This window comes from Octopus bimaculoides, chromosome 3, assembly GCF_046866305.1.
Source record: "Octopus bimaculoides isolate indiv1 chromosome 3, ASM4686630v1, whole genome shotgun sequence".
Lineage (NCBI taxonomy): Eukaryota > Metazoa > Mollusca > Cephalopoda > Octopoda > Octopodidae > Octopus > Octopus bimaculoides.
Genome location: NC_142930.1, coordinates 139041393 through 139066756, shown reverse-complemented (window position 1 = coordinate 139066756; position 25364 = coordinate 139041393). Strand labels below are relative to the sequence as shown.

Here is a 25364-nt window from a genome sequence, read left to right as displayed (position 1 = left end):
GAAACACTGGAGTCGATGTAGTCAATTAGTCCCCCCCCCCCTACATATTTCAAGACTTGTGCCTATAGTAGAGAGGATTATTATTATTAGTCATAATTCTAACAGCAGAATGATTTGTATCAAAATTAGATTAATACGATAAACAGGTCGTTGACCTTGCTATCTGTATGAATATGTATGTGCGTGTGTGTGTATGTGTGTGCATATATATACATATATATTTGTATATGTATATATATATATATACATATATATATATATATATATATATATATATATATATATATATATATATATATATATATATATATGTATATGTATATATATATATGTATATACACGCCTACATTTATACACATACGCATATACAACATATATAAAGACAAACGAATTCTCACTTCTGCGAAGATAACCATCTAGATTGATTTACTTTAGATTAACTATTTTTGTTCATGAGATAGATAAATAATTGAAAAGAACAAACTAAGACAACAAGTCTTATTTCTCATTTCCGGCATGTTAACATCTCTTGGTAAATGTTTCCTCAAAATGTGCGATATGACGAGATTTATTCATTGAAATTCATTGAAATACATCTGTAAACGTCATATGATAAGATTTATATCTTATTACGTACTTAAAAACCAGTTTCTGTTCTTTTGTACTGGCAAGGTATGTATCATCTCTATCATAGGTCATCTGATAATCTAACAAGGGCGCCTCTTCTACGTAGTTGCTAGTAATAGCAACCAAATCCCTTTAAAATCAGAGCGCATATTACATGATGTTTCCCGAATAATAATCACGCGCTGCTTTCGCTGATTTCCATAGCTCTTTGTCGCCATCCAATTCCATTATTAATTTAAATTGGGAGCTTGAGTCATAGGGAATCTTCCATTAGCTGATTACATAACTTTGGACGCCGACACTATGGATTACTCTTTTGATAAAGCTTGGTGATCCTGGTCGTTGATCTTCAAGGATTTCTTCGTTCAGCATCAATGTAAGAAGCATCGTTGGTTCAGTTGAGCCCGTTCGCTACCTCTTTACTATCCGCCATGTTGCAGTCGCATGACTTCACCGTATCAAAGTGGCTGAACGAGTGCTATGCCTTGCCAAAGGACAGTCTGTAACTGTGCAGGGTACAGTCACCCCCTCCGTGAGCTATTGTCATAATACCCGCATACCAAAACCGCCCGTAAAAGAATGATGATGATAATATTGCAAAAGGCCAGAAATTTCGAATAAAAGAACGGTAGAGCCTTAACGAAATGAAAAGCTGATTATAGACAGAACATTTTGAACCGGTGTTTATCATAGTTAAGAGGAGCATCTTCTACTCTGGAGAAGCTGCTATTTTGAATAATTCTAATAGAATCACTGGTCGGAGATCGACAGTTCAGCATACGTCTAGAGATGCAATGCTTGGATACATTGTCAATGTTGCATTCTGAAGTTTCTGAGTGTTTAGGGTCCAATAACATTTACCCACACCCAGGTGATCCGACTTAGACTGAGGTCAATTTTTCCTTTCATCTTTTCGTGGTCGATAAATAAAGTAACAGATGGCGGATTGGTGGAATTGTTAGAGCGTCGGACAAGAGGTCATCTGGTATTTGTTCCGGATCTTTGCCTTCAGCGTTTTTGGTTCTTAAACTTAATCTGTCACTCAGTTTAACACCATCACTTGATCCTTGACTACCTTTAACGGAGTTTACTCTGTAGCAAGCGTCGAGGCCAAGTTTCCTGTGTGAGAATAACTTCCTTCATATACCAGTCACAAGAATTTAGGATCATGGAGACTGTCTGTTATTCCTCAAGGAGCAAAAAAAAAAAGCAAAAAATAAAGAAGAAGAAGCAAAACAAAATAAAACATAAGAAGGAAAGCGAAACAAACATACTGAACGTTGATACTTAGATATATAGATTACGAGAGACAATATAGTCACGGTAGAAAAAAACAAAGGTACTAGTTTGCATGTTGTTGGACTATTGGTTGATGACTGAGGTTTGTATATAAGCCAGAGCATATTTTGGGACATGTGGTTTATAATGGTTGTATGTGTAACAGTATCATCGTCTCAAATATGTAAGTAGTACTCTAATGCGAATCATGTGTTTTGGATGGAATAGTTTTATGCTCTAAAGAGATAGACAAACGTTTGAGAAGAATTCTTGGCAATATTATAGATGCGTGGTCGATGTGAGACACCAAGAGATATTGTAAGGCCTAGATTTTGCAGAGAATCGGTGGTTTTAATTGAGGATTGTTTGTAAGTAGGTAACATGTAATGTTGTAGGTGGTTGCTCTTTATATATGTAGGTTGTTACATTGCCAGTTGTCAATGTCTCTTTTCGTAGAAACAATACATATCTGGTCAGAGTAGTCTAGATTTGGTATGGATTATATTCAGTGTGCAGTAAGTTACGGAGAATTAAAGAGTAATATTATCTGAAGGGAGACCGTGTAGTTAAAAGTTTCGCCAAGACGGTCGTTAGTGTACCGAGAAAATTGTGCTGGAAACATAAACAAACCTTCAGGCACACTAAAATTGACACCTGAGTTTATTATATGATGGTCAGAACGTACCTTATCTATATGCACACGATTGGGGGCGAAATAATTTGAAAAGGAAGAGTTAAACTTATAGTGGCGATTGTTCTTTCAAATATAATAGTTAAACCAGGTGCATTACTTGTATTTTAAACAAATTAAAAATGTTTTCCCCCAAAAAATCTCTGATGCGCTTAAAATATGATAGGATAGACATTGTTTGATCAGTGATCATGATTGGTGATGCATCAGTGACGATAACAATTCCGTTGTATAAGTCTTCCAATTTTTTTTTGTAATTTTCATAACAATTTGACATAGAAGTGTCTGTGGGTGGCTGGCTGCATTAGCTCACGTAAGTCAAAAAAGAAGCACATGCTATATTACTACTTAAAAAAAAATACCAATCGGCGGAAGAGGCACTGATCTAGAGAATATTTATTCTCATTACCGAAGGAATGGTAAACAACGATAATATATCTGAAATAATAACATGTATACACACAGAATTGATGGACAGATCTTCGTTTATTTTTAAGCTGTCAGGTGTAACATGTTGAGCCGTGTCTAAAACTGACACGTTTTGATACAACAAAAAACGTATTATTTTCATTTGCTATCTATTTCCAAATTGTCATAATATCTTTAAATGTTCCTTCTGTATCCTATTATTTGATTCAATTTTTTTTATTACCACCCACAATGAACGCATAGGCGAAGTAAAGGAAAGAACTATAACTCTTTCAAAGCTATCAGTGACGTTCATTAGGTTATTGTTTTTAGTTTCCGAGCTTTAGAATAGAAATCTATAAATTAACATGTTTTTAAAAAAATTATTAAACCCTTCAAGCCGATTTTATTGGACCGCTTTAGCGACACATAAATACGGATCTAGATATTTGTGTGGATGTAAAAATAAGAATTTGCAAGGTTGAGCCTCCAACCAAGCCTTTCGCGACATCTTGTATATATATACCACCCTCGTATATATATATATATATATATATATATATATATATATATATATACATAATATGCACACACACACACACACACACACACACACACACACACACACACACACACACACACACACACACACACACACACACATTATATATCTTTCCCGCTCTCTATATAGATATATAGATATAATAGACAAACATAAAAAGTTTCCTCTACTTGTCTATTGGTCATGTGATGTGTCGTCTGCTCTTTACATCTAGTAACATGATACAATATGTCGTCTGTTCTTTACATTAGGTCACGTGATACATCATAACTGTCTTCCAGCAGTATATCTATATTTAGGGAGGTGAAGTGGTAGAATCGTTAGAGCGTCAGACAAAATGCCTTACGGTATTGGTTCCGGCTCTTTACCTTCTGAATTCAATTCCAGCTGAGGCCAAAGCTCATACATTCAGCATCGATAAAAATAAAGTACGCTTTAAGTAGTAAGCTCGATTTAATCGACTAACGATTTGTAGTTTCATTCAGTGGGATAACATTGTACAGAACCCTCAAATCCTCGTCATATTGCACGTCTGTGACGACAGGTTAAGTGACACACCAGTTGCAGTACACTACTGTCACATCAATATTACCAATCTGTAACAACGATTACTGACAGAAAATGTATGTATGTATGTATGCACGTCTGTATGCATGCTTATATGTATGTATGCATGTATGCATATATGTGTGTACATAAGCGTGTGTGCGTTGTGTATATATATATATATATATATATATATATATATATATATATATGTGTGTGTGTGTGTGTGTATGTGTATGTGTAGTGTGTATACATACATGCATACATGCATATATATATGTGTGTGTGTGTGTGTGTGTGTGTATGTATATATTATACGCACCTAAAACATGAATATGACTTTGTACATAAGCACACATGCGTGTAAAAGAAATAAACAAATATATATGGATACATACACACATATATATTCGTATACACACACACACATAAATATATATATATAGATACACATTTATATATACACATGTATATATATATATATATATATATATATATATATATATATATATATATATATATATATATATATATATATATATACACATGTTTGCGTATACACATATGCACACGTGTGTAAAAACATACAAATACCCATACATTCTTATATACATATGTATGTATATAACGCATATTTCTACATATACATTTATGCGAATATATAATGTACACGTATGTCCTTTATACGCTTACATATATGCAATGTTTTTATATGTATTTTACATGACCTGTATTCGCATATACACACGCACATACATAAATGCGTGTATTTAGAATAATACATGCGTTAGTGTATATAACCATTCAAATACAGGCATGCACGCATATATTCTTAAATAAATGCATACACATATGCACATATAAAAATACGTATATATGATAATTACGCTCAAATAGGATTAACATTAAAGTTTACAGTATGTGATGTAAAATATAACTGAATAGGGCATAAATAGTTATAACGGTAAAATATGTCTCTTTGTCAGTTGAACTGGTGATTGTCGTCTAGTATAAGGAGAGTTGGTGTGTATATTGTAATATAAAAAAAAAACAGCAGGAAGTGGTGCACAAGACTGTAATGGAAAGAAAGTGGTGTCCAGACTGTAATACGAAAAGAAAAGAAAACATAGAAGAAACCTGAGTTTAGTGAGTTGGTGGTGTAGACTATATCAGACGTGTAGAGGTTTGAGCCTGTGAAAACTGATATATATCATCGGGGCAGAAAACAGAGTAGGGCCCAGCTTGTAAAATGATTAGAAAGTCGATGAAGGTGAAGCACTGAGTAGAAGTTTGAAAGTCTCCATAGATGAATAGGGGCATGCAGATTGTTATCCAGTTGGTAGTTTGAAGAATCGTAGAAGGAACTTTGATGGGGACATGAGGAAATCAATTCCGATTTAGAATTTAATAGTTTTGGAGGTTGAGTGAGGATGTTGAATTTCTCAGCTAAGCAAAAATACATATATGTTTCTATTTTCCTGTTTGCATCACCAAACCTATTTATTATACAAATATACATACGTAGGTACGTACGTATGTACGTAATGTACGTATGTATGTATGTATGTATGTATGTATGTATGTATGTATGTATGTATGTATCAATAATAAAGGTAATACCAGAATAGGATTAGGTGAACTTCTGAACAAGTACTCTGACGGGCATGCCAAATGCACAGCAGAACAATAAAGTATCTACAATTTAAAAAAGAATAAAGAATGCTGATAGAATATTCTAATGATAACGGCCAACCTGCTGTCAGCACAATAGACCGGATATTATATGGGACAGAGCAAAAGTCGTACAGCTGTAGATGCTTGGTGGATGTGAGTGTCTCGTTAAAAATTAAGGAAATGGGGCAGTATCTATGAAAACATGAAAAATACAGCTTTTACAACCAGACTATAAATTTTCATTCGTACCTGTTATCATAGGTGTACCGAGCTACGAAACAATAAATCTGCATAAAAATCTAGAAAAGCTAGGACTCTCAAAAAAAAAAAAAAAAAAAAAAATAAATAAAAGAAAAGAACTGATACGCATTCTCCAAATACTGTCGATCGATTGCAGTGAAGACTTGGAAAACATTTTAGGAATTCTTCGTTTGAGGTGCCTGGTTAAAGAGATGCACAAAATCACATATCGAATACACATATATGCCTACACATAAAAAATATACTAATCTGGCATACACACTTACTACACGGGTGCAACTTTACCTATAAGGCATACATCAACCAATCCAGATAACTACAAACCTTAAGAGCTGTCTTGACTAAAAGAAAAGAGCATTGTCACGTTGTTAGTGACCGGCTTGAATTCCGCAAAGAAAAAAATTCAAATAAAGAATACATAAGACAGTAAAGTGTACTTTGTGGGAGATTTGGCTGTTATTTCTACCAGATCTAGCAACTATATAGATCAGTAGTTCTCAAGTGAAGTCCACATGACCCTTGGGCTTCCATATAAGATTTTAAAATTTATGCGCAATAAATCAGTTATACTTTTACAATACACAAATATTTTAACAATTATTTAATACAATCCTCAATAATATTTAATTATAATAATATGTATTCTCTTTTATTCTCTCTTACTTGTTTCAGTCATTTGACCGCGGCCATGCCGGAGCACCGCCTTTAGTCGAGAAAATCTACCCCAGGACTTATTCTTTTTGGAAGCCTAGTACTTATTCTATCGGTCTCTTTTGCCGAACCGCTAAGTTACGGGGACGTAAACACACCAGCATCGGTTGTCAAGCACAGACACACAAACATATACACTCATACATATACATATATACATATATACGACGGGCTTCTTTCAGTTTCCGTCTACCAAATCCACTCACAAGGCTTTGGTCGGCCCGATGCTATAATAGAAGACACTTGCCCAAGGTGCCACGCAGTGGGAATGAACCCAGAACCATATGGTTGGGTAAGCTAGCTACTTACCACACAGCCACTCCTGCGCTTGTATAATAGGATTTCTAAAAAATATCAAATAGCTAGTGGGGTCCAATAGAGTAAGATATGAACGAACGGGGTCCAGAGGCAGAAATGACTGAGAACGGCGGCGAACTGGCAGAACCGTTAGCACGTCGGGCGAAATGCTTAGCGGTATTTCGTCGGTCGTTACGTTCTGAGTTCAAATTCCGCCGAGGTCGACTTTGCCTTTCATCCTTTCGGGGTCGATAAATTAAGTACCAGTTATGCACTGGGGTCGATGTAATCGACTTAATCCGTTTGTCTGTCCTTGTTTGTCCCCTCTGTGTTTAGCCCCCTTGTGGGCAATAAAGAAATAAGTAATGACTGAGAATCAGATATAGATGCTTCCAAAGTTGACTGATACATATATATGATGAAAACGACGCTGCTGCTGCTGCTGCTGATGATGATGATGATGATGATGAGGAGGAGGAGGAGGAGGAGGAGGACAACGACGACGATGATGATGACGATGACGACGACGACGATGTTGATGGAGATGATGATGATCCTGATCATGATATTTACAATTCGTGTTATAGGTTGGGCAGTAGAGCTGAAACTATAAAATGATTTATAGTGAAAGAACCATGTAAGATATAACCAAATGAGAAAAACGATAGTTTATTTCTGTTGTAATGGTTTCTTTTCCGCTCTGATTCTGATTTTAATTCTGATGTAGTGGTGTTCTCGTATACCATGCAACACATGTGTCTATCCATGTATGCATTTTTTAATCTATTCTTAATATGTTCTCATAAACCTATCTATGCATACAAACTAACAAATGTACTTTTATATCATCAGTAATCTAAAACTATACAAGCAATAATAATTTTAATCTATCTATCTATCTATCTATCTATCTATCTATCTATCTATCTATCTATCTATCTGTCTGTCTGTCTGTCTGTCTGTCTGTCTGTCTGTCTGTCTGTTTGTCTACCTGCCTGCCTGTCTGTCTTTCTGTCTGTCTGTCTGTCTGTCTATGTATCTATAAATATTTGCATATATAAGTATGTATGTATGTGCATATATGTATGTATTTATATAAATATATATGTATGTGTGTGTATAAATATTTTATGTATATAAATATCTTTTACTTGTTTCTCCGTTACTTATTCCGTTCGTAACGCTTCCACGTGATTAGTTGAAGGGGGATGGGAGGGTTGCGGAGGGGTGAGGAAGGAGAGAGAGAGAGAAGTGATGGTGAGTGAAATGTGTAATGTTTTTTTAAGTAAGTTTTTTTCTCTGTTGCTTTGCCCGTCCGTAACGGTTTCACGTAATTAGTTGAAGGAAAAGGCGAAGAGCGAACGAAAAAGAAAGAGAAAAAGAGGGTAAGGCGAAGAGAGAGAAAGAGGGAGAGTGTTGTGTATTAAGTCTATAAAATTGTGCATAAAGTATATAAAGTGTATATGTAAAGTGCATTAAGTAATTATCGTATTCCAATTTTCTTCACTTTTCAATGATTAGCAGATGAGAGACTATCTTTTGATACAGACACAACTCTGGCTATGCTTTCAGGTCTTTTGGATAAAGTTTCCAGAAATAATCCAATAAGTTTACGATTAATTCCGTGAGATATTCACGGGTCCCACTATTATATTTATTATTCTTTAAGAAGACTATTATCGTCAGTGACTTCGGTTATATATAATATAATATAATATAATATAATATAATATAATATCATATATATATATATATATATATATATATATACAGGGGTTGGACAGACTAATGGAAATACCTTAAAATTTCAAACACGTTTATTTTAATATGGGGTACGACCACCTTTGGCAGTAATTACAGCTTGAATTCCCCGAGCTATAGATTCGTACAAAGTTCGAATTGTTTCCAAAGGAATTTTTGTCCATTCTTCAGCTAAAACAGTCTCCAGTTCTTGTAGTGATGATGGTAGAGGATATCAAATCCTTACTTGTTTTTCTAAAATGCACCATAAATGCTCAATAATATTGAGATCTGGGCACTGTGGTGGCCAGATAAGATGTTCAACTTCACTAGAATGTTCTTCGTGCCATTCAGTAACAACTTTAGCAGTGTGAATTGGTGCATTATCATCCTGAAAGATTGCGTTTCCCTCCAGAAACAGTTCCGCAACCAGAGGATGAATTTGATCAGATAAAATGCTTATATATTCTTGACTATTAATTCTGCCATGAAAGGAAACCATTGGACCGGCGGATTTCTAAGATATAGCCTCCCCACCCCAGATCATCACAGATTCACCTCCATGTTTAACAGTTTGAAGAAGGCAGTCTGGGTCAAATGCTTCTTTTTGCTGTCTCCACACGTATACTCGGCCGGTGGTCGGAAATAAGGTAAAGGATGACTCGTCCGAGAACATAACATTCTTTCACTGCTCTAGGGAGAAATTCTGTAGGTTTTTACTTCACTCTAAACGCTTTGCAACGTTTATTTTTGAAAGTGGTGGTTTTCTGATTGCAGCCCTCAAATAAAATCCGGCTTTATGCAGCTCCCGGCGAACAGTTTTTGTGGAAACTGGGTTCTCGAGGTGGTCATTAAGCCCTGCAGTAATTCTGGGAGCTGTACTTTTGTGATCCTTTCTAACAATTCGTGTAAGAGTCCGACGGTTCCCATCTGAAAGTTTTCGTTTCGAAGTTTTGTTTCGACGAGGAAGTTTTTCTCTCTTTCTCAAAGGCTGTAATTACTTTCGAGACAGTACTTCTTGATACACCAAACATTTCGGCTGTTTTCGTTACACTAGTGCCTGCCATACTAGCACCAACGATTTGACCTCTTTGAAAGTCCGATAGGTCTGTCATTTTAAAGAATTTTAATTACCTTTTTCTGATGATATCTGAAAAGAGACAGCATTTTAGCAAAACATATTAAGCAACACTAATAATAAATTAAAAAAAACAACATAAAAATAAACAAGCTTTTGGCGGTTTTATAGATATTTCAAAATTATGATGCTATGATGCTAGGTGTTTCTATTAGTTTGTCCAACCCCTGTATACACACACACACACACACACACACACACACACACACACACACACACACACACACACACACACACACTCACTCACACACACACATATATATATATGTATATATATATATATATATTTACAGGCGTTTCTGTATGCATGTTTGTGTGTTTGTGTGTACGAGTGCATGTATTTCCAGAAACAAAAGATGCTTTTGATTGGTGCAGATATAACAAAATGTACTCAATATAAAAAGCAGAGTTGTGGCAGATGTGAATAAAAAAAATGATACTCGAAGTATTACTATTCCGAGTTCCAACTTTCGGTTTATCAGAAAATAAATGTTTCAAAGTCAGACATAAGACAAGCAATTTTTGAGGGGAGGGGGTCACTCGATTACATCGTGGATTTGATGTAATTGATTATCCTCAAGACAAGTACTTTATTTTATCTACCCCGATTGGGTGGAAGACAAAGTCGGCCTTGGTGGCGTTTGAACAAAGATCGTAAACAGAAATATCTAAGGTATGTTTTTCTGACGCTCTCATGATTTTGACAATCCGCCTGTGTCAATAATTATCGTTCCTCATTTAGGTAGAAGACCAGCAATTTTTGAGAAGAATGAGTTAGTCGAGTACAACAGCCTCAGTATTTTACTGGTACTTTATTTTTATCAACCTCGGATAATGAGTGAGAATTAATATCAGCGGGATTTGAACCTATAGTTTAGGAGCCGGAACCAATACCACTAATCATAATTTTCCAACGCTCTACTGATTCTGCAAATCTACTGCCATCAGATAATATTGATCTCAAATTTTTGAATATGGCCATCAATTTTAAAGGAAAAGGTAAGTCGATTATTTCATGCACCTGGTCGTTATTTTATTGACCTCGAAAGGACGAAAGGCAAAATTGACCCCTGTAGAATTTAAACGTAAAGTGCCGGAAGAAATACTGCTATGCATTAAGTCCAAGACGCTAACGATTCTGCCACTCGCTGCTTTATTGCCATCAAATAATTATGGTTTCAAATTGTGACACAAAGCCAGCAATTTCAGAAGAGGGATTAAGTCGATTACATCGACCACCAGTGTTCAACTGGTACTTATTTTATCGACTCCGAAAGGATGGAAGGCAAAGTCAACCCCGGCGGCATTTTAACTCAGAGCTTAAAGTCGGAAGAGATGCCGCTAAGCATTTTGTCCGGCGCAGTAACCATTCTGCCAACCCGCTGCCTCACAGCCATCAGTCAATAGTCCTTTCTACGACAAGCCTGAAATTTTGGCGGTAAGGGCTACTCGATTACATCGATCCCAGTACTTCATTGGTACTTATTTCATTGACCCCGAAAAAAAAAAAATTAAATGGCAAAATCGATGCCAGCGGAATTTGAACTCAGAACATAAAGACGGACGGATTACCACTAAGTATTTTGATCCGGGGTGCTAACGTTTCTTATTTCTTTATTGCCCACAGGGGGCTACACATAGAGGGGAAAAACAAGGACAGACAAAAGGATTAAGTCGATTACATCGACCCCAGTGCGTAACTGGTACTTAATTTATCGACCCCGAAAGGATGAAAGGTAAAGTCGACCTCGGCGGAATTTGAAAACAGAACGTAACGGCAGACGAAATACCGCTAAGCATTTTGCCCGGCGTGCTAACGTTTCTGCCAGTGCCAGCTCAACGCTTTACCATCAGATAATAATATCACGCTACACACTTTTATCTACTGAGCCATCACGAGTGCACCGATCAGGTAATAATGAACGTCATTAATGAACATAGAGAAATATATAGATAAATCTAAAATTCTGTGACCATCATCTCGTCGTTTTACAAATATATTGACCTGTTCGGTCGAATGTGATTTATCTTTATTCAAAACGGCAGATTGTGATTCGAGGGAACTTACTCTCTCTTTTAATCTTTTACTCTTTTACTTGTTTCAGTCTTTTGACTGCAGCCATGCTGGAGCACCGCCTTTAGTCGAGCAAATCGACCCCAGGACTTATTCTTTTTGGAAGCCTATTACTTATTCTATCGGTCTCTTTTTGCCGAACCGCTAAGTTACGGGGACGTAAACACACCAGCATCGGTTGTCAAGCGATGGTGGACACACACACACACACACACACACACACACACACATATATATATATATATATATATATACATACATACATATATATGACGGGCTTCTTTCAGTTTCCGTCTACCAAATCCACTCACAAGGCTTTGGTCGGCCCGAGGCTATAGTAGAAGACACTTGCCCAAGGTGCCACGAAGTGGGACTGAACCCGGAACCATGTGGTTGGTAAGCAAGCTACTTACCACACAGCCTTGATTACTATTTACAGCAAGTCGAGTCACAGCGAAGAGGTCCGGGTAGTTCCTGAGTGCCCTAAGGTTGTTACCATGTACACCACCGCACTGTCAGTTGTTTTCAATTAAAGTTTTGCATATCTATTATTATATTTACTATTTAACTTTTATGTTTAAGTAAATAATTAATTGAATGACTTTGCAAACGGGTGGGATTTTCAGGTAGAAAAACAATATAAAAGAAATAAAAACTAAAAACAAGAACAACAGCAACAACAACAAAAACCATTAAAAAATATCTGTTTACAGAGCAGTAAACAATATTTATGTATGCATGCATGTATCTGTCTATAAAAAGTTATTTCTGCCGCAGTTCCAGACTGTCAGGGAGATAAGATGCTACAAGTCGCGCATTTCCTCGGGAATGTTGAAACAACTAACAGCTGCTCTGAACGATGCGAGAAATATGGCAATCTGTTAAAAGAAAAGATGTTAAGATAATTATTGTCAGTCAATCTGTACTTATAACACGATTTTGCACTGAAAATAACACGAATTTATGTATAATGACTCGTAGTTCATACCGATAGCGATATATATATATATATATATATATATATATATATATATATATATATATATATATATATATATATATATATATATATATATATATATACATACATATATATATATATATATATATATATATATATATATATATATATATATATATATATATATATGTATATATATATATATGTGTGTGCATATGTGTGTGTGTGAATTATATACTATACATGTATATAATTATATACATCTATAGTTTACGTATATATACATAACACGTTATATCTATATATACATGCTACATGCACATACGCATACATACGCATACATACGTATGTATATATATATGTATATATATATATATACATACATATGTATGTGTTTCCATTAGTCTGCCCTACCCCTGTATATATATATATATATGTGTGTGTGTGTGTGTGTGTGCGTGTGTGTGTGTGTGTGTGTGTGTGTATGTATGTGTATCTATCTATCTATCTATCTATCTATCTATCTATCTATCTATCTATCTATCTATCTAAATGTTTATTTTTATGTCTAGTTATAATAAAAACAATTTTATATTAACCTGAAGGATTACTCAATACTGTTTATAGAGTGCACACTGATTATTCATTAACAAAAATAGTATTTGTATTAACTTCAAAGTTTCGGCTTGCTTAGTGAACATCAAACCTTCAGCTAAGCAGACCGAAACTTTGATGTCACTGACAGTACTATTCTTGCTAAGGAATATATATATAATGTAGGTAGGGCTGAAATGTAAGCGGTGTCCCCTTGAAGTACATCTGATTATTTCAGTATAACAATTCTTCCTGTCCTACTTGATTTGCTCTTTATGCTCTCTTCCAACTATCTATACTACTCCTGATTACTAACTCACTATATATAAACGCTTCATCTATATGTAAATTTTGTATTATTAAACTCTCTGTCAGAAAAATTTCTAATAACAAAAAAATTTTTTTTTTAAACCCCGAGCCAACCAGCTGAAGACCAAGCGATAGAGGTTGGATACTATCCATAGACTTAATTGTTCACACTTGGAAAGTGTAATGATGGTTGCTTCTGATAGGACCTTATTGAGGAATTGTCCGAGGACTCTGTTCACACAACCCTTCTAGGAGTAGTGAGTGGAGAAGATGGATAGATGAATGGAGTAAGATCCATCCAAAATTCATATCCTAAAGAGGCCATAGATACGTATGAATACGTATCTGGAGTTGTCTGTGTATTCTTCCTGGTACAGAAATAAGTCAAGGAATGATTCAGTCACCGACCAACCAGTCATAAGACAGGTTGAACAAGTTATGTCGTATCAATATCAGTTAGAAACTTAATCTGAGTAGATTTAATAACAATAACTTGCAAATTTCTACATTTTTGTCCATCGTACCTTTTTACTTGTTTCAATCATTGGACCGGAGCCATGTTGGGGCGCCGCCTTAAAGGGTTGAGTCGACCAAATCGATCTCAGTATCTAGTTTTAAAATCTAGTACACACACACGCACGGACACATATATATATACGTCGGGTTTCCACACAGTTTCCGTCTACCAAATTCACTCACAAGGCATGGATCAACCCGAGGCTATAGTAGAAGACACTTGCCCAAGATGTCACGCATTGCGACTAAATCAAAAACCGGGTGGTTGCAAAGCGAACTTATTAAAATAAATATCTAACGATCACTTTTCGTGTCTGCCTTAAATTTAGAAAACCAGAAGGACATTTTAATGTTTTAAACTTGTTGCTCTCTATTCGAGCAATCCCAAAAATAATAAATAAAAAAAAACTACTGAAGATTTAATGTGCTTAAAATTAAAGGGAAGATTCTGGAAGATTGCCAGTGCATGATAGCTAATATAAATACAACACTGGTAGCGTCTGACAAAATCTTCATTGATATTTCAGTTTGATATAATATTTATTTCTAGAGCGCAAAACCAGAGAAAAGGAACGCGTTTAGTTCGAGGGTTAGCTGATAAACCCAACTCAATAAAAATGTTAGTCATTTAGTTGGAAGTCGATAAATTGGAGAAATATGCCACTTCTCCCCTGCACAAGAAATTGACTGATTAAAAAAATTGTGAAATAAAATAATAGAGAATACCGTATTTTCCGGCGAACAAGTTCGACATAGTATATACCGTAAACATGGCCGTGTAAACATTCAGACATTGTCGCTAAAATTTCCTACTGCATTTTACGTGGAATTTTTTGTTCTCGAAAGTAGACCCGGTGTATAAATCGACCTACTACTACTACTACTACTACTACTACTACTGCTGCTGCTGCTGCTGCTGCTGCTGCTGCTGCTTTTACTACTACTACTACTGCTGCTGCTGCTGCACTACTACTACTACTACTACTACTACTACTACTACTACTACTACTACTACTACTACTACTACTACTACTACCTTTTAATTTTTGGAGCAAGACCTGCAATGTTAAGAAGAGGGGTGGTCTTCGTCGATTACATCGACTATAGTATTTGACTGACACTTTATTTTGTCGATCCCGACCTGATGAAAGGTAAAGTCGAGTTCGGCGGAATTTTAACTCAGAATGTAAATAACTGGGAAAAAATATCACTTGGAATTTTGTTCGACGTTCTAATGATAATAATAATAATAATAATAATAATAATAATAATAATAATAATAATAATAATAATCATTTCATTTATTTGCCACAAGGGCGAAGGGAACAATACAGAGACAGCCATAAAGTGTGGGGGTGGGGTTTACATATAATGATGAAATCATAAAAAAGGTAAGTATACACGGTATACACTGAAAAAGAAGGGACATATACATAGCATACGAAAGTAAAAAAAAAATTGGTGGGGAGGATGATGGAGATGTGGCCCTCCTGATACAGGAAGGCCTCTAGGGATAAACGAGGAAATCCACTGTCCGAAATTTCCCTGAAACCCTTGGAGCAAGTGCCCTATCCATTTCCTTCTCTCCGACTCACAGGTCTACACTTAGAGAGGTGCTATCCACTCTTGCCATTTCACTCACCTTTCAATAAACTCACCCAAGGACAGCACTTCCCTCTTCACTCTCAATTTCCTTTTCAAGTCAATGAGAGCTCTACCTGATGCAGTACCAGGCAATAACTCTCATAGCGTTTGATCTTAACGTTTTGTCTTGGTATAAAAGATGGGCTACAGTATATATTCTGCTTAATACCACAGATTTGCTTGTCAGACCTTAACCAGTCGAGCATATCTCTTAGTGGCTGACAATAAGTGCATCTCTGATCACGAGCAGAAGTAGTGGGGAAGCATCATATTCATGTATTGATAGGAATTCTTTGGGGTTTGAATAATTCATCTCTGGAAACAAGGGTGTTTCATTTTTCCTTAAATAAACCTTATTCAGAGACCTTTTGAGCAGGATGGGCAACTCGACCAGAAGAAAATTCTCAGTGGGACTAATCTGCAAGGTCATGCGCTGTTTATCTTAATATGAGTTCATCTTGTTGCGCACATTTAGTTGTGATGCATGTGCCTGGTGTACCCTTATCAGATGTGTAGCCATGATGTGTATATTCGGCTTCGTATATTTGTACTCCAGTGTCACTTTGATGGCATACGCTGCTCTCTCACTCAATAATAATAATAATAATAATAATAATAATAATAATAATAATAATAATTTTGGCACAAGGCCAAGAATTTTGGCGGAAAGATGCAAGTCGATTACATCGGCCCCAGTGCTTAACTAACTGATACTTATTTCATCAACCTAAAAAGGATGAAAGTGAAGTCGAGCTCGGCAGAATTTGAACTCACAATGTAAAAACGGATGAAATTCTCCGGCGTGCTAAGGATTCTGCCAAATTGCCGCGAAAATAATAATCAGTTCAACCGCGTAATCTTTCACCTTCCTTTATGCTGGTTTCAGTCATTGGACTACAGCCATAAAGAAGTACGACCTCTGAATGTGTTTTGGCCACTCGTATCGATCCCAGCACTTATTTCACCTTGGTACTTATTTCAATTTTTTTATCGATCAAAAAATTATCGTGTGGCTAAATTACCTTTTTGATATGCGAGGGGGTGCTGAAAAGTTCCTGGCTTCGGGTAAAAGAAAATACAAGAGGATCAGTTGATTATGGTTTTGTTCAACATGTTCCCCTCTCAGATACACGGACTTATTGCAGCAGTCCTTCAGTTTTTCTAAGCTCTATAAAAGAATTCGGAATGTTGAGCAACCTTAAAACCGGGAACTTTTCAGAACCCCTTCTGCAGCATTTTTAACCGCAGTTTCGTGACAAAACAAGCATACGTACACACGCGGATATACACGTACATACATACACAGACACATCCACACATGCGCATCCATGCGCACACAAACAGATAATGATCTTCTGCACTGTTTCCGTCGATTAAATTCCGCTCGAACCTGAAACACTTCAATCAACTGATATCATCTCTGAAATTGGAAGATAAAAATTACCCCTACCAGTATTAAATCTAGAATAAAGAAAGTAGATAACTGTAATAATCCAAATACCATAAGCTAATCCAAATTTATGGAATATGAAGAACGCAATACATTTAGGTGTGGGGTTTGTATTTAAAAACCAGCTGGTTTCAGTCTTGTTAGATCCCATCAGCCTAGCATATTCACTATCAAAGTGTTTCAACGTTGTATGCTACACATGCGAGTCTCTACTGTGCGTGTATATAGAACGCAGAATGCTCCCTGAATTACTGTCTCTCAGACCTATTGATATTAGTCACTGTTTTCCCTCTGCTTACATACATTCCACCCTCTCTCTCACACACATCTTCGGTGAGTTAACTTGGGATTCCTTTAACGACTATGTTACCTTCATATAATTAAGGTTTCTTTAACCTGATGAGTAGCTAGCGAAGTATCCCTTGTTGAGTAATTATTACATCAGAGGATCTGCTAGCTAGGAAACATATATAACCTGAATCTTACCTGCTCTACTCCCTACATTTGGGTATATATATGATGATGATGATCAAATTTAACAAGAATCGAAACATACCTGTTGCATTCAGCAATTGGATAACCACTTCTATAAGGAGTTTTTGTTACTTAATCGCAAGAAAACGTCAGCTAGTCGAAGTTTATTTTTTCAATTCACTGTATTACGTATGTGGAATTCTGCCGTATATCTATAACTCAGAACTTATACTCAATATACCGCTTTGTGGATGAATGCCGAAATCACTTGGCTTTAAAGCATCATAACTACATAACCACACGACCACATCTGCGTCTCTATATTCAATTTCTTACCAAAAATATTTCTGTATTTAACCAAGATAACTTTGTCACTATTTTCATGCTTTGCTTCACATGAATTGTATTTCTGAATTTTCTGTTGTAGATATTACATAGATTCATATTTCAATGATGTACTTTTAATTAATCTCTGACTGATGAGTTTTTTTTGTGTGTATTTTCAGGTTGTGGGAAAGGCAAACTACCTTGCCAGAATGGAACCTGTATAAAAGAAATATTATTCAACGACGGTGTCAATGATTGTTTCGACAATTCCGATGAAGGTCATTTTGTTTTTGTTTAATCAACTAAAAATGACCTTTTTATAAATCATTTCAGGCATAGAAATTTTTTAGCATTGTTGAGTTCATAATTATATCTTGAATACACACACCACATTATTTTAATGTTAAATAAAAAAACAAGTATTTACCATTAACAAATATCAACAGCATTCAATTTGGAACCGTTCAAAGCAAACAGTTCTGAATCATTTGATTGGTTGAAAGATAAGATCTGCTTGAGCAGTTTCAAATTGAATATTGCTGAAGATTTCAAATACTTAGGTGAGCAGTTCGGAAGCAGACATTAAGATCAGGAAGGCACAAGTATGGACAGCCTGTTACAAACTAAAGAAAGGCTGGAATTCCAAATTGTTGAGGCAGATTCAAATCAAGCTGTTCATTGTAACTGTGGAATCAGTGCTATTATATGGCAGTGAAACATGGACATTGATAAAGAAATTATCAAACGGGCTAAATGGATACCACACAAGGATGCTATGAATAGCTCTAAATGTGAAATGGTAGCAACATATGACAAATGAATACCTATATGGAGACCTGCCAAAAGTTAGCGAGAAGATCAAGTCACTGTGTGCTCCCTCTTGTCACTGGAAGTATCCAAACTACCTTTGTGAAATCCACTTCATGGAGGTGTAAGTAGAGGAAAACGTTTCGTTACACTGGCCTGGAATATATCCAGGACATCGACGCAGTGATGATGGACCGAGAAGTGTGGCGAGCAGACTTTGTTGCTACGACTCGGGTTGGAACTCGGTCATAATAATAAAGGTGGGGGCTTAGCTGACATAAGAAAGCATCGGTTAAAATGTTTTATGATATTTAGTCATGTTCATTACGTTTAAATTTAACAATAAAAAAAGAACTCTGAGATTAATTTTCCTTCTTTCAACTGTATTTACCTGTTTAGTACTACGACCGGTTTAATGCCCTATAATAACCTACCCAAATTGTAACCTTGCGTCAATGTTAACAACCTTTATTAAATGTAGTTTATTAAATATAGTCATAAATTCTAATTTTTCAGAAGGTCAGCATTTTTGAGAGATGGTGTTAAGTCGATTACATTAACTCCAGTACTTGACTGATACTTCATTTCATCGACTTCTGAGGCAAAGTCGACCTCCACCAGATTTAACCTCAGAATGTACGGAGTCAGAAGAAATGCCGTAAAGCATCTCTTCCGACCAAGTTAATGAGTAAATTCTAAAAATTCAAGGTGGTACAAAAGTTACTTTCCATATTAAATTTGTCTGTTAACAACTTTTATCTAGAGTGGTTATCTCAAACAAAGAGTTCACATAAACAAATCCCTAATACTCCTGTAACTAAAGAATAATATACAAGGAATTTGAGCATTCGACAGATACTTTACGAGCTGTCAGAAAGCAGAAAATTGAAAGGATGTAGTAGATACTAGCAGATATATCCGGCGTTGCTCGGAATTAAAATGGTATAGTTTTTTTTACTTGTTTCAGTCATGTTTTACTTGTTTCAGTTATGTGACTGCGGCCATGCTGGAGCACCGCCTTTAGTCGAACAAATCGACCACAGGATTCATTCTTTGTAAGCCTAGTACGTATTCTATCGGTGTATTTTGCCGAGCCGTGAAGTTACGGAGACGCAAACACAGCAACATCAGTTCTATATTTGAGAGATGAGGAATTATGTACATTATTTACATTTGACGGATATTTGTTCTAATCTTGTTTGTTGTCAACACAACGTTTCGGCTTATATACTCTCCAGCCTCCTTCATTTGTATTTTTTCGTTATTTCTTTATGGAACAACCGGTGGTATAAATTAATATCCAAATTGTATGAGTTCCAGCTTTACCGGAGTGTACAATAATTCTCTTTTGCGATTTCAGTTTGTGTAGTAAGTCCTTTAGGCTTCTTTGGTAAGTATTATTCCCTAGTGGGTATCGTTTAAATTTTAGGTTCTTAATAGTATCCCATAGTTCGTTCTCAAAGGCGTCCAGGTGGCTGTTTGGTGGGGGTGTTTTTCTAGTTTTGAAAATTCCTTCGGTAAAGTCTTTACTGTTGTTGTGAGAGGTAGTCTCTGCTTGATTGTTTTTATCGTAGAGTAAGGCTTTCCATTGTAAACGGTGGGTGAAGTCTGTTAATTTTGCAATGACTTCTTTTAGATATACATCTTTTGGTGGAATCGGTATATCCTTTAATGATGCTTCTATTGTTATTTGCTCCATTTTACCAGTAGATGTTTGAGTTATGTCTGGCTAAAGCAGCTTAGCAAGAAATAGATATGTTAAGTAAATTATGAGTTAGAGGTTGTGCAAACAACTAAGGGATAAATGTATCCGTAGACATTACTGGTGTATTATCTCACGATGTATAGTCCTAGCTATGAGGTATACAGTAGTTGATAATTTAAAGGTAAGATCATGGTTTAATATATATATATATATATAGAAACGAAAAGATAAATGCAAATTTACCTCGATTTTATAAACAGAAACAGCTGTAAATGGTTCTAAACTACAATTAAGCAATGACTTTTTAATACCAATGATCAACTTCTCATTGTTAATTATTGCTCCATTTCTTTTCTTTTCTATATAGATTATATTCCTTAATTACTTCAAAGCAAAATTTAAAGGATTTAGTAGATATATTCCTCAATTACTTCAAAGCAATTTTTTCAAAATATAAACTATCTGAAGATAAAATGACTTTTCTTATTTTACTAACAAATTGTTATTGAATTTTCAGAGTAGGATCTGACTTATGGGCCACCCCGAGGAAAAAAAAAAAAAAAGAAACACGATAATGTTTGATTATTGAGAATTTTAGGTTGCGGCCATTTAATGTACCACACTTTAATGTATTTATCTAAATTTATGTCATTAACCTACCTTAAATATTTCTTCTTTTTTAAAGTTTTGAATATACAAATTACTTCCATTCAAAACTTTCGTAACATCGTGGCTAAGTGATAAGAAGCTTGCTTCCTAACCCACATGGCTCTGAGTTCAGTCCCACTGCGTGGCACTTTAGGCAAGTGTCCTCTACTTAGCCTTGGACCGACCAACACCTTGTGAACGGATTTGGTAGACGGAAACTGAAAGAAGCCCGTCATATATATATATATGTATGTATTTGTGTATGTGTTTGATTCCCATTACTGATTGACAAAAAGTGATGGTGTGTTTATGTCTCCGTAACTTAGCAGTTAGGCAAAAGAGTCTGATAGAATAAGTACTAGGCTTCAAAATGAATACTGTGGCCGATACATTCGATTAAAAATTCTTCAAGGTAATGCCCCAGCACGAACAATAACAACGCCAACAAAATGCACCTCACGCACAAACACGCACCCCACTCCCCGCGCACGCACGCACGCACACACGAAAGAGTATGTGAATGCGTACCAAAAAACGTACAAACATACGCGAAAGAGTATGTGGATGTGCATCTCTCTCTCTCTCTCTCTCTCTCTCTCTCTCCCACACACACACACACAGGCACGCACGCCCGCACGCACACACACAGGCACGCCCGCCCGCACGCCCGCCCGCACGCACACACAGTTAAGCTTGAAGTCATTGTACCAAATTCGCTTATAAAGAAATATTATTTTTTCATTATAGTCGACTCTCCATGTGTCAATAAATTCAGCTGTAACAATGGGAATTGCATCCCTTTAAACTGGGTGAACGACCAAGCAGATGACTGCAAGGACAAGAGTGATGAAGGTAACCTTACGTTTTCTATAACTTTGCTATTTATATTAACTGAAATAAAATGGGAATGCTATCAAGTGTTACTTAATCGATAAAGTGTGGGGTACATTAACAGAATTAATAAAGCTATGAACAAAAATGTTTTGTGGTATTTACGTGCAACTCACTACGTTCTGGCAAGTGTTAATTAACTTAGTGTTGTTGATTAATGTACAGGGTGTCCGCAAAGTCTGGGTACATGGGGATTAACACATACTTTAAGAAATTATTATTTCTTATATTTAATTGTTTATGTTATGATTTTATTTAATCTATGTAGTCAGACTTTGTGGACACTCTGTATGTTAACCTATAGACCCATTAGGCTTTTAAAACCGTTAACTTTTCCTGGTTCCCATGGCATTAAAGCAACTAAGAATACAAGATTTCTTGCTAAACGGGACTCCAGTCTGCGATGCAGGGTTAGTTAATACTCCCGGTGTCACTGGTATTCATTTTCAGTCACGTGGAGTGAAGCAACTTGAAACGAACCCCCTCAATCAAGGACACCTATTTCTCCGCATTGAGAGGTCACAAATTCAGTACAACGGACTTGTAGTTAAAATGTTACAAGAAAGCATTTCAAGCCGAGCCAACCGACAGAAGACCTACAGGTAGAATAATAACGAGATGGTTGGATAATATTTATAAAGCCAGTTGGTCACGCTTGGGAATCCAACTGGAAAGTGTAATGATAAGACCCTATGGAGGAGGTGCTTAAGGACTCTACTCCCACGACCTTCCAGAAATAAAGGATGACGAAAATGGATGAATGGATGGAATATTGTTTAAGGAGGTGATAAATGACAGAAATAATAGATCGTTGGGAAAATGCCATGTTGCAGTATCCTATGTACGACTCTTTATGTTCTGTGTTCACTTCCCAATAAAATCAAGTTTGCCCTTTATCTTTAGGAAGTAACGAAAATAAAGTTCACTAAGTGCTGTGATTGCTTCTGGGGCTAAGTTCTGATGAAATAACCTTGGTGTCTATACAATCGGCTATACACTATCTACCAAATTTGAAGCTTGAAATCAATGTCATTTAATGCAAGGTTTCTCTTGAAAAGTGGGCTTATGAAGATTAAAAAAGAGCGCACAAGTTGGCAGGTTTAATAAAATTAAGATGATTTTATCCCTTTCGAACTTTCAAACATTGTTGCAAAGAAAGAGGAATTATGAAAATGCGAATTTTGTCTTGATGATTATGAAAAAGATGGCGGCGAGCTGATGGAGTAATTACAGCGTCGGAAAAATCCTTTGCAGCATTCATTTTAACTTATTACGACCTGTGTTCTGTTTTGTCTTTCCTTCTTTCAGGGTCGATAAAATAACCAGTCAAGTTCAGGGGTCGATATTATTGACTATCCCTTCCCCCAAAATCGCTGGTTTGGTTCTAAATTAGAAACATTTATTAAGATGACAGAACTGCTGCAGGGTCGGAACAAACGCCTTCCGGTACTCAAATTCCATGGAGTTTAGCTGCTTTTCATCCCTCCGGGGTCGATAAGATAGAGTACCGGTCAAGTACTGATATCGATGGTATCGACTCATTTTCTCCTCTCAAAATTGATGGCTCTGTGTCAAAATAAAAAGAAAAAAAACAACTATTAATTAAGAGGAAGAAAAAGGACATAGAATTTCCTTAATAAGTTTTCTGGAGATGGAATTGGGTTAAGTATTTGAGAACCACAGATTTAATGTTCTTAGGCGTGGATTGGTAGAAACGAATGTCAGACAAAATGCCATGCAGTATTTAGTTACAGTTCTTTACATCATAAGTTCAAATCCCATCGACATCAGCTTTACCTTTCATCCACAGAGGTCGATAAAATTACTAGTCAACTACTGGAATCAATATAATCAACTACGTTATGAAATTTCACTTTGTCTATACTACAAATCAATATTCTATGATGTCAACTATCTTAATTAGTGGCATATGCATCATAAAATATTCTAGTTTGATAATAAGGCAATGACATCGTTAAGATTCATCTTAGTTGCTCATAACACAGTGAAAACTGTTAAATGCATTTCTCATCTATTTCGCGAAGAGTCATATTATTCACTTCAGCAAAGCAGCCTGGTTACTAACACAATTCCACTGCAGCTGTCTAGAATTTAGTTGCTGGATTTACTGTAAATTTAATAAAGAGAAAATATTTGAGCTAAGAACTCGCTAGGAACTATCTTTTTGCCGCACACTGCAACATAGTCACTGACACACTTCTACTGCATCTGTCTGAAATTGAATTTCTAGAGTTATAATAAATTCATTAAGAGGAAAGTTTGATGTTTATAACAATTCGTCGGAAACTAAGTTTTAGATAGTTGCATTGGAAGTATCTCAGTAACCCGGTCACAGTGTGCGACGAAAATTTTGATTCCTCATGAAACAATTGTAAAAGTTAATACATCTACCTTCGTTTATCACGGGTCTTTGGTTAAAAGAACACCGTGTTAAATGAATCAGTGAGGAATAAATAATAGTACATAGGGGAAAACAGGTTTCGTTTCAAGACCCCATGTAGCACTGAGTATTGTGGATGGTCGTAGGGGTGCACTTTTGCGCTCCAAGCACAATCTTTGACTGATCGTCGATCCAGTTATCAAGGATCAATCCGTGATAAGCGTAACACGGTTCGCAGTGGGCATACTGCGTTTTTCGGAAACAGTGATAAATGAATCCGCGATGAACGAGGATAAATGTATAATAGTTCATAGCGCTTCTAAAGTGTAAAAATTGAAATTTCAACACAGTCTCAGATCAAGTCACTTGCCAGATAAGTAAGTACAATTCCAATAAACTTGTAAAGATTCTCTGATTAATTACATTGTAATTTATTTCAGCCAAACGTGTCGACAGTCCGTGTCAGCAACACAAAACGTGTTGTCGCTGTACTGATTTTATCCAGAATTCTGAATGTCTTGCTAACAAATGCCGTTGTCTTCCTGGGCATATAGCAACGAATCGAAAGACCAAGTGCGTTAAACGTAAGTAAAATCAATACTTTTGTAGTTTTTCATTAAATATAGAATC

The 25364-nt window shown here is 36.0% G+C and overlaps 1 protein-coding gene across 4 annotated transcripts in view; it reads left to right on the top strand.

Annotated features, from left to right (window-relative positions):
• LOC106868471 (uncharacterized) overlaps positions 1-25364 on the top strand; it is a 374724-nt gene that overhangs the window by 124963 nt on the left and 224397 nt on the right. For all 4 annotated transcript variants that reach the window (XR_016241222.1, XM_089349730.1, XM_052966721.2 and 1 more), the window contains exons 2-4: positions 18462-18560; positions 22190-22294; positions 25175-25318. Coding sequence is in view for 3 of the 4 variants with exons in the window: in XM_089349730.1 (XP_089205856.1) it covers positions 18462-18560; positions 22190-22294; positions 25175-25318 (348 nt within the window). In the remaining variant the exon portion in view is untranslated. The remainder of the gene's footprint in view (positions 1-18461; positions 18561-22189; positions 22295-25174; positions 25319-25364) is intronic.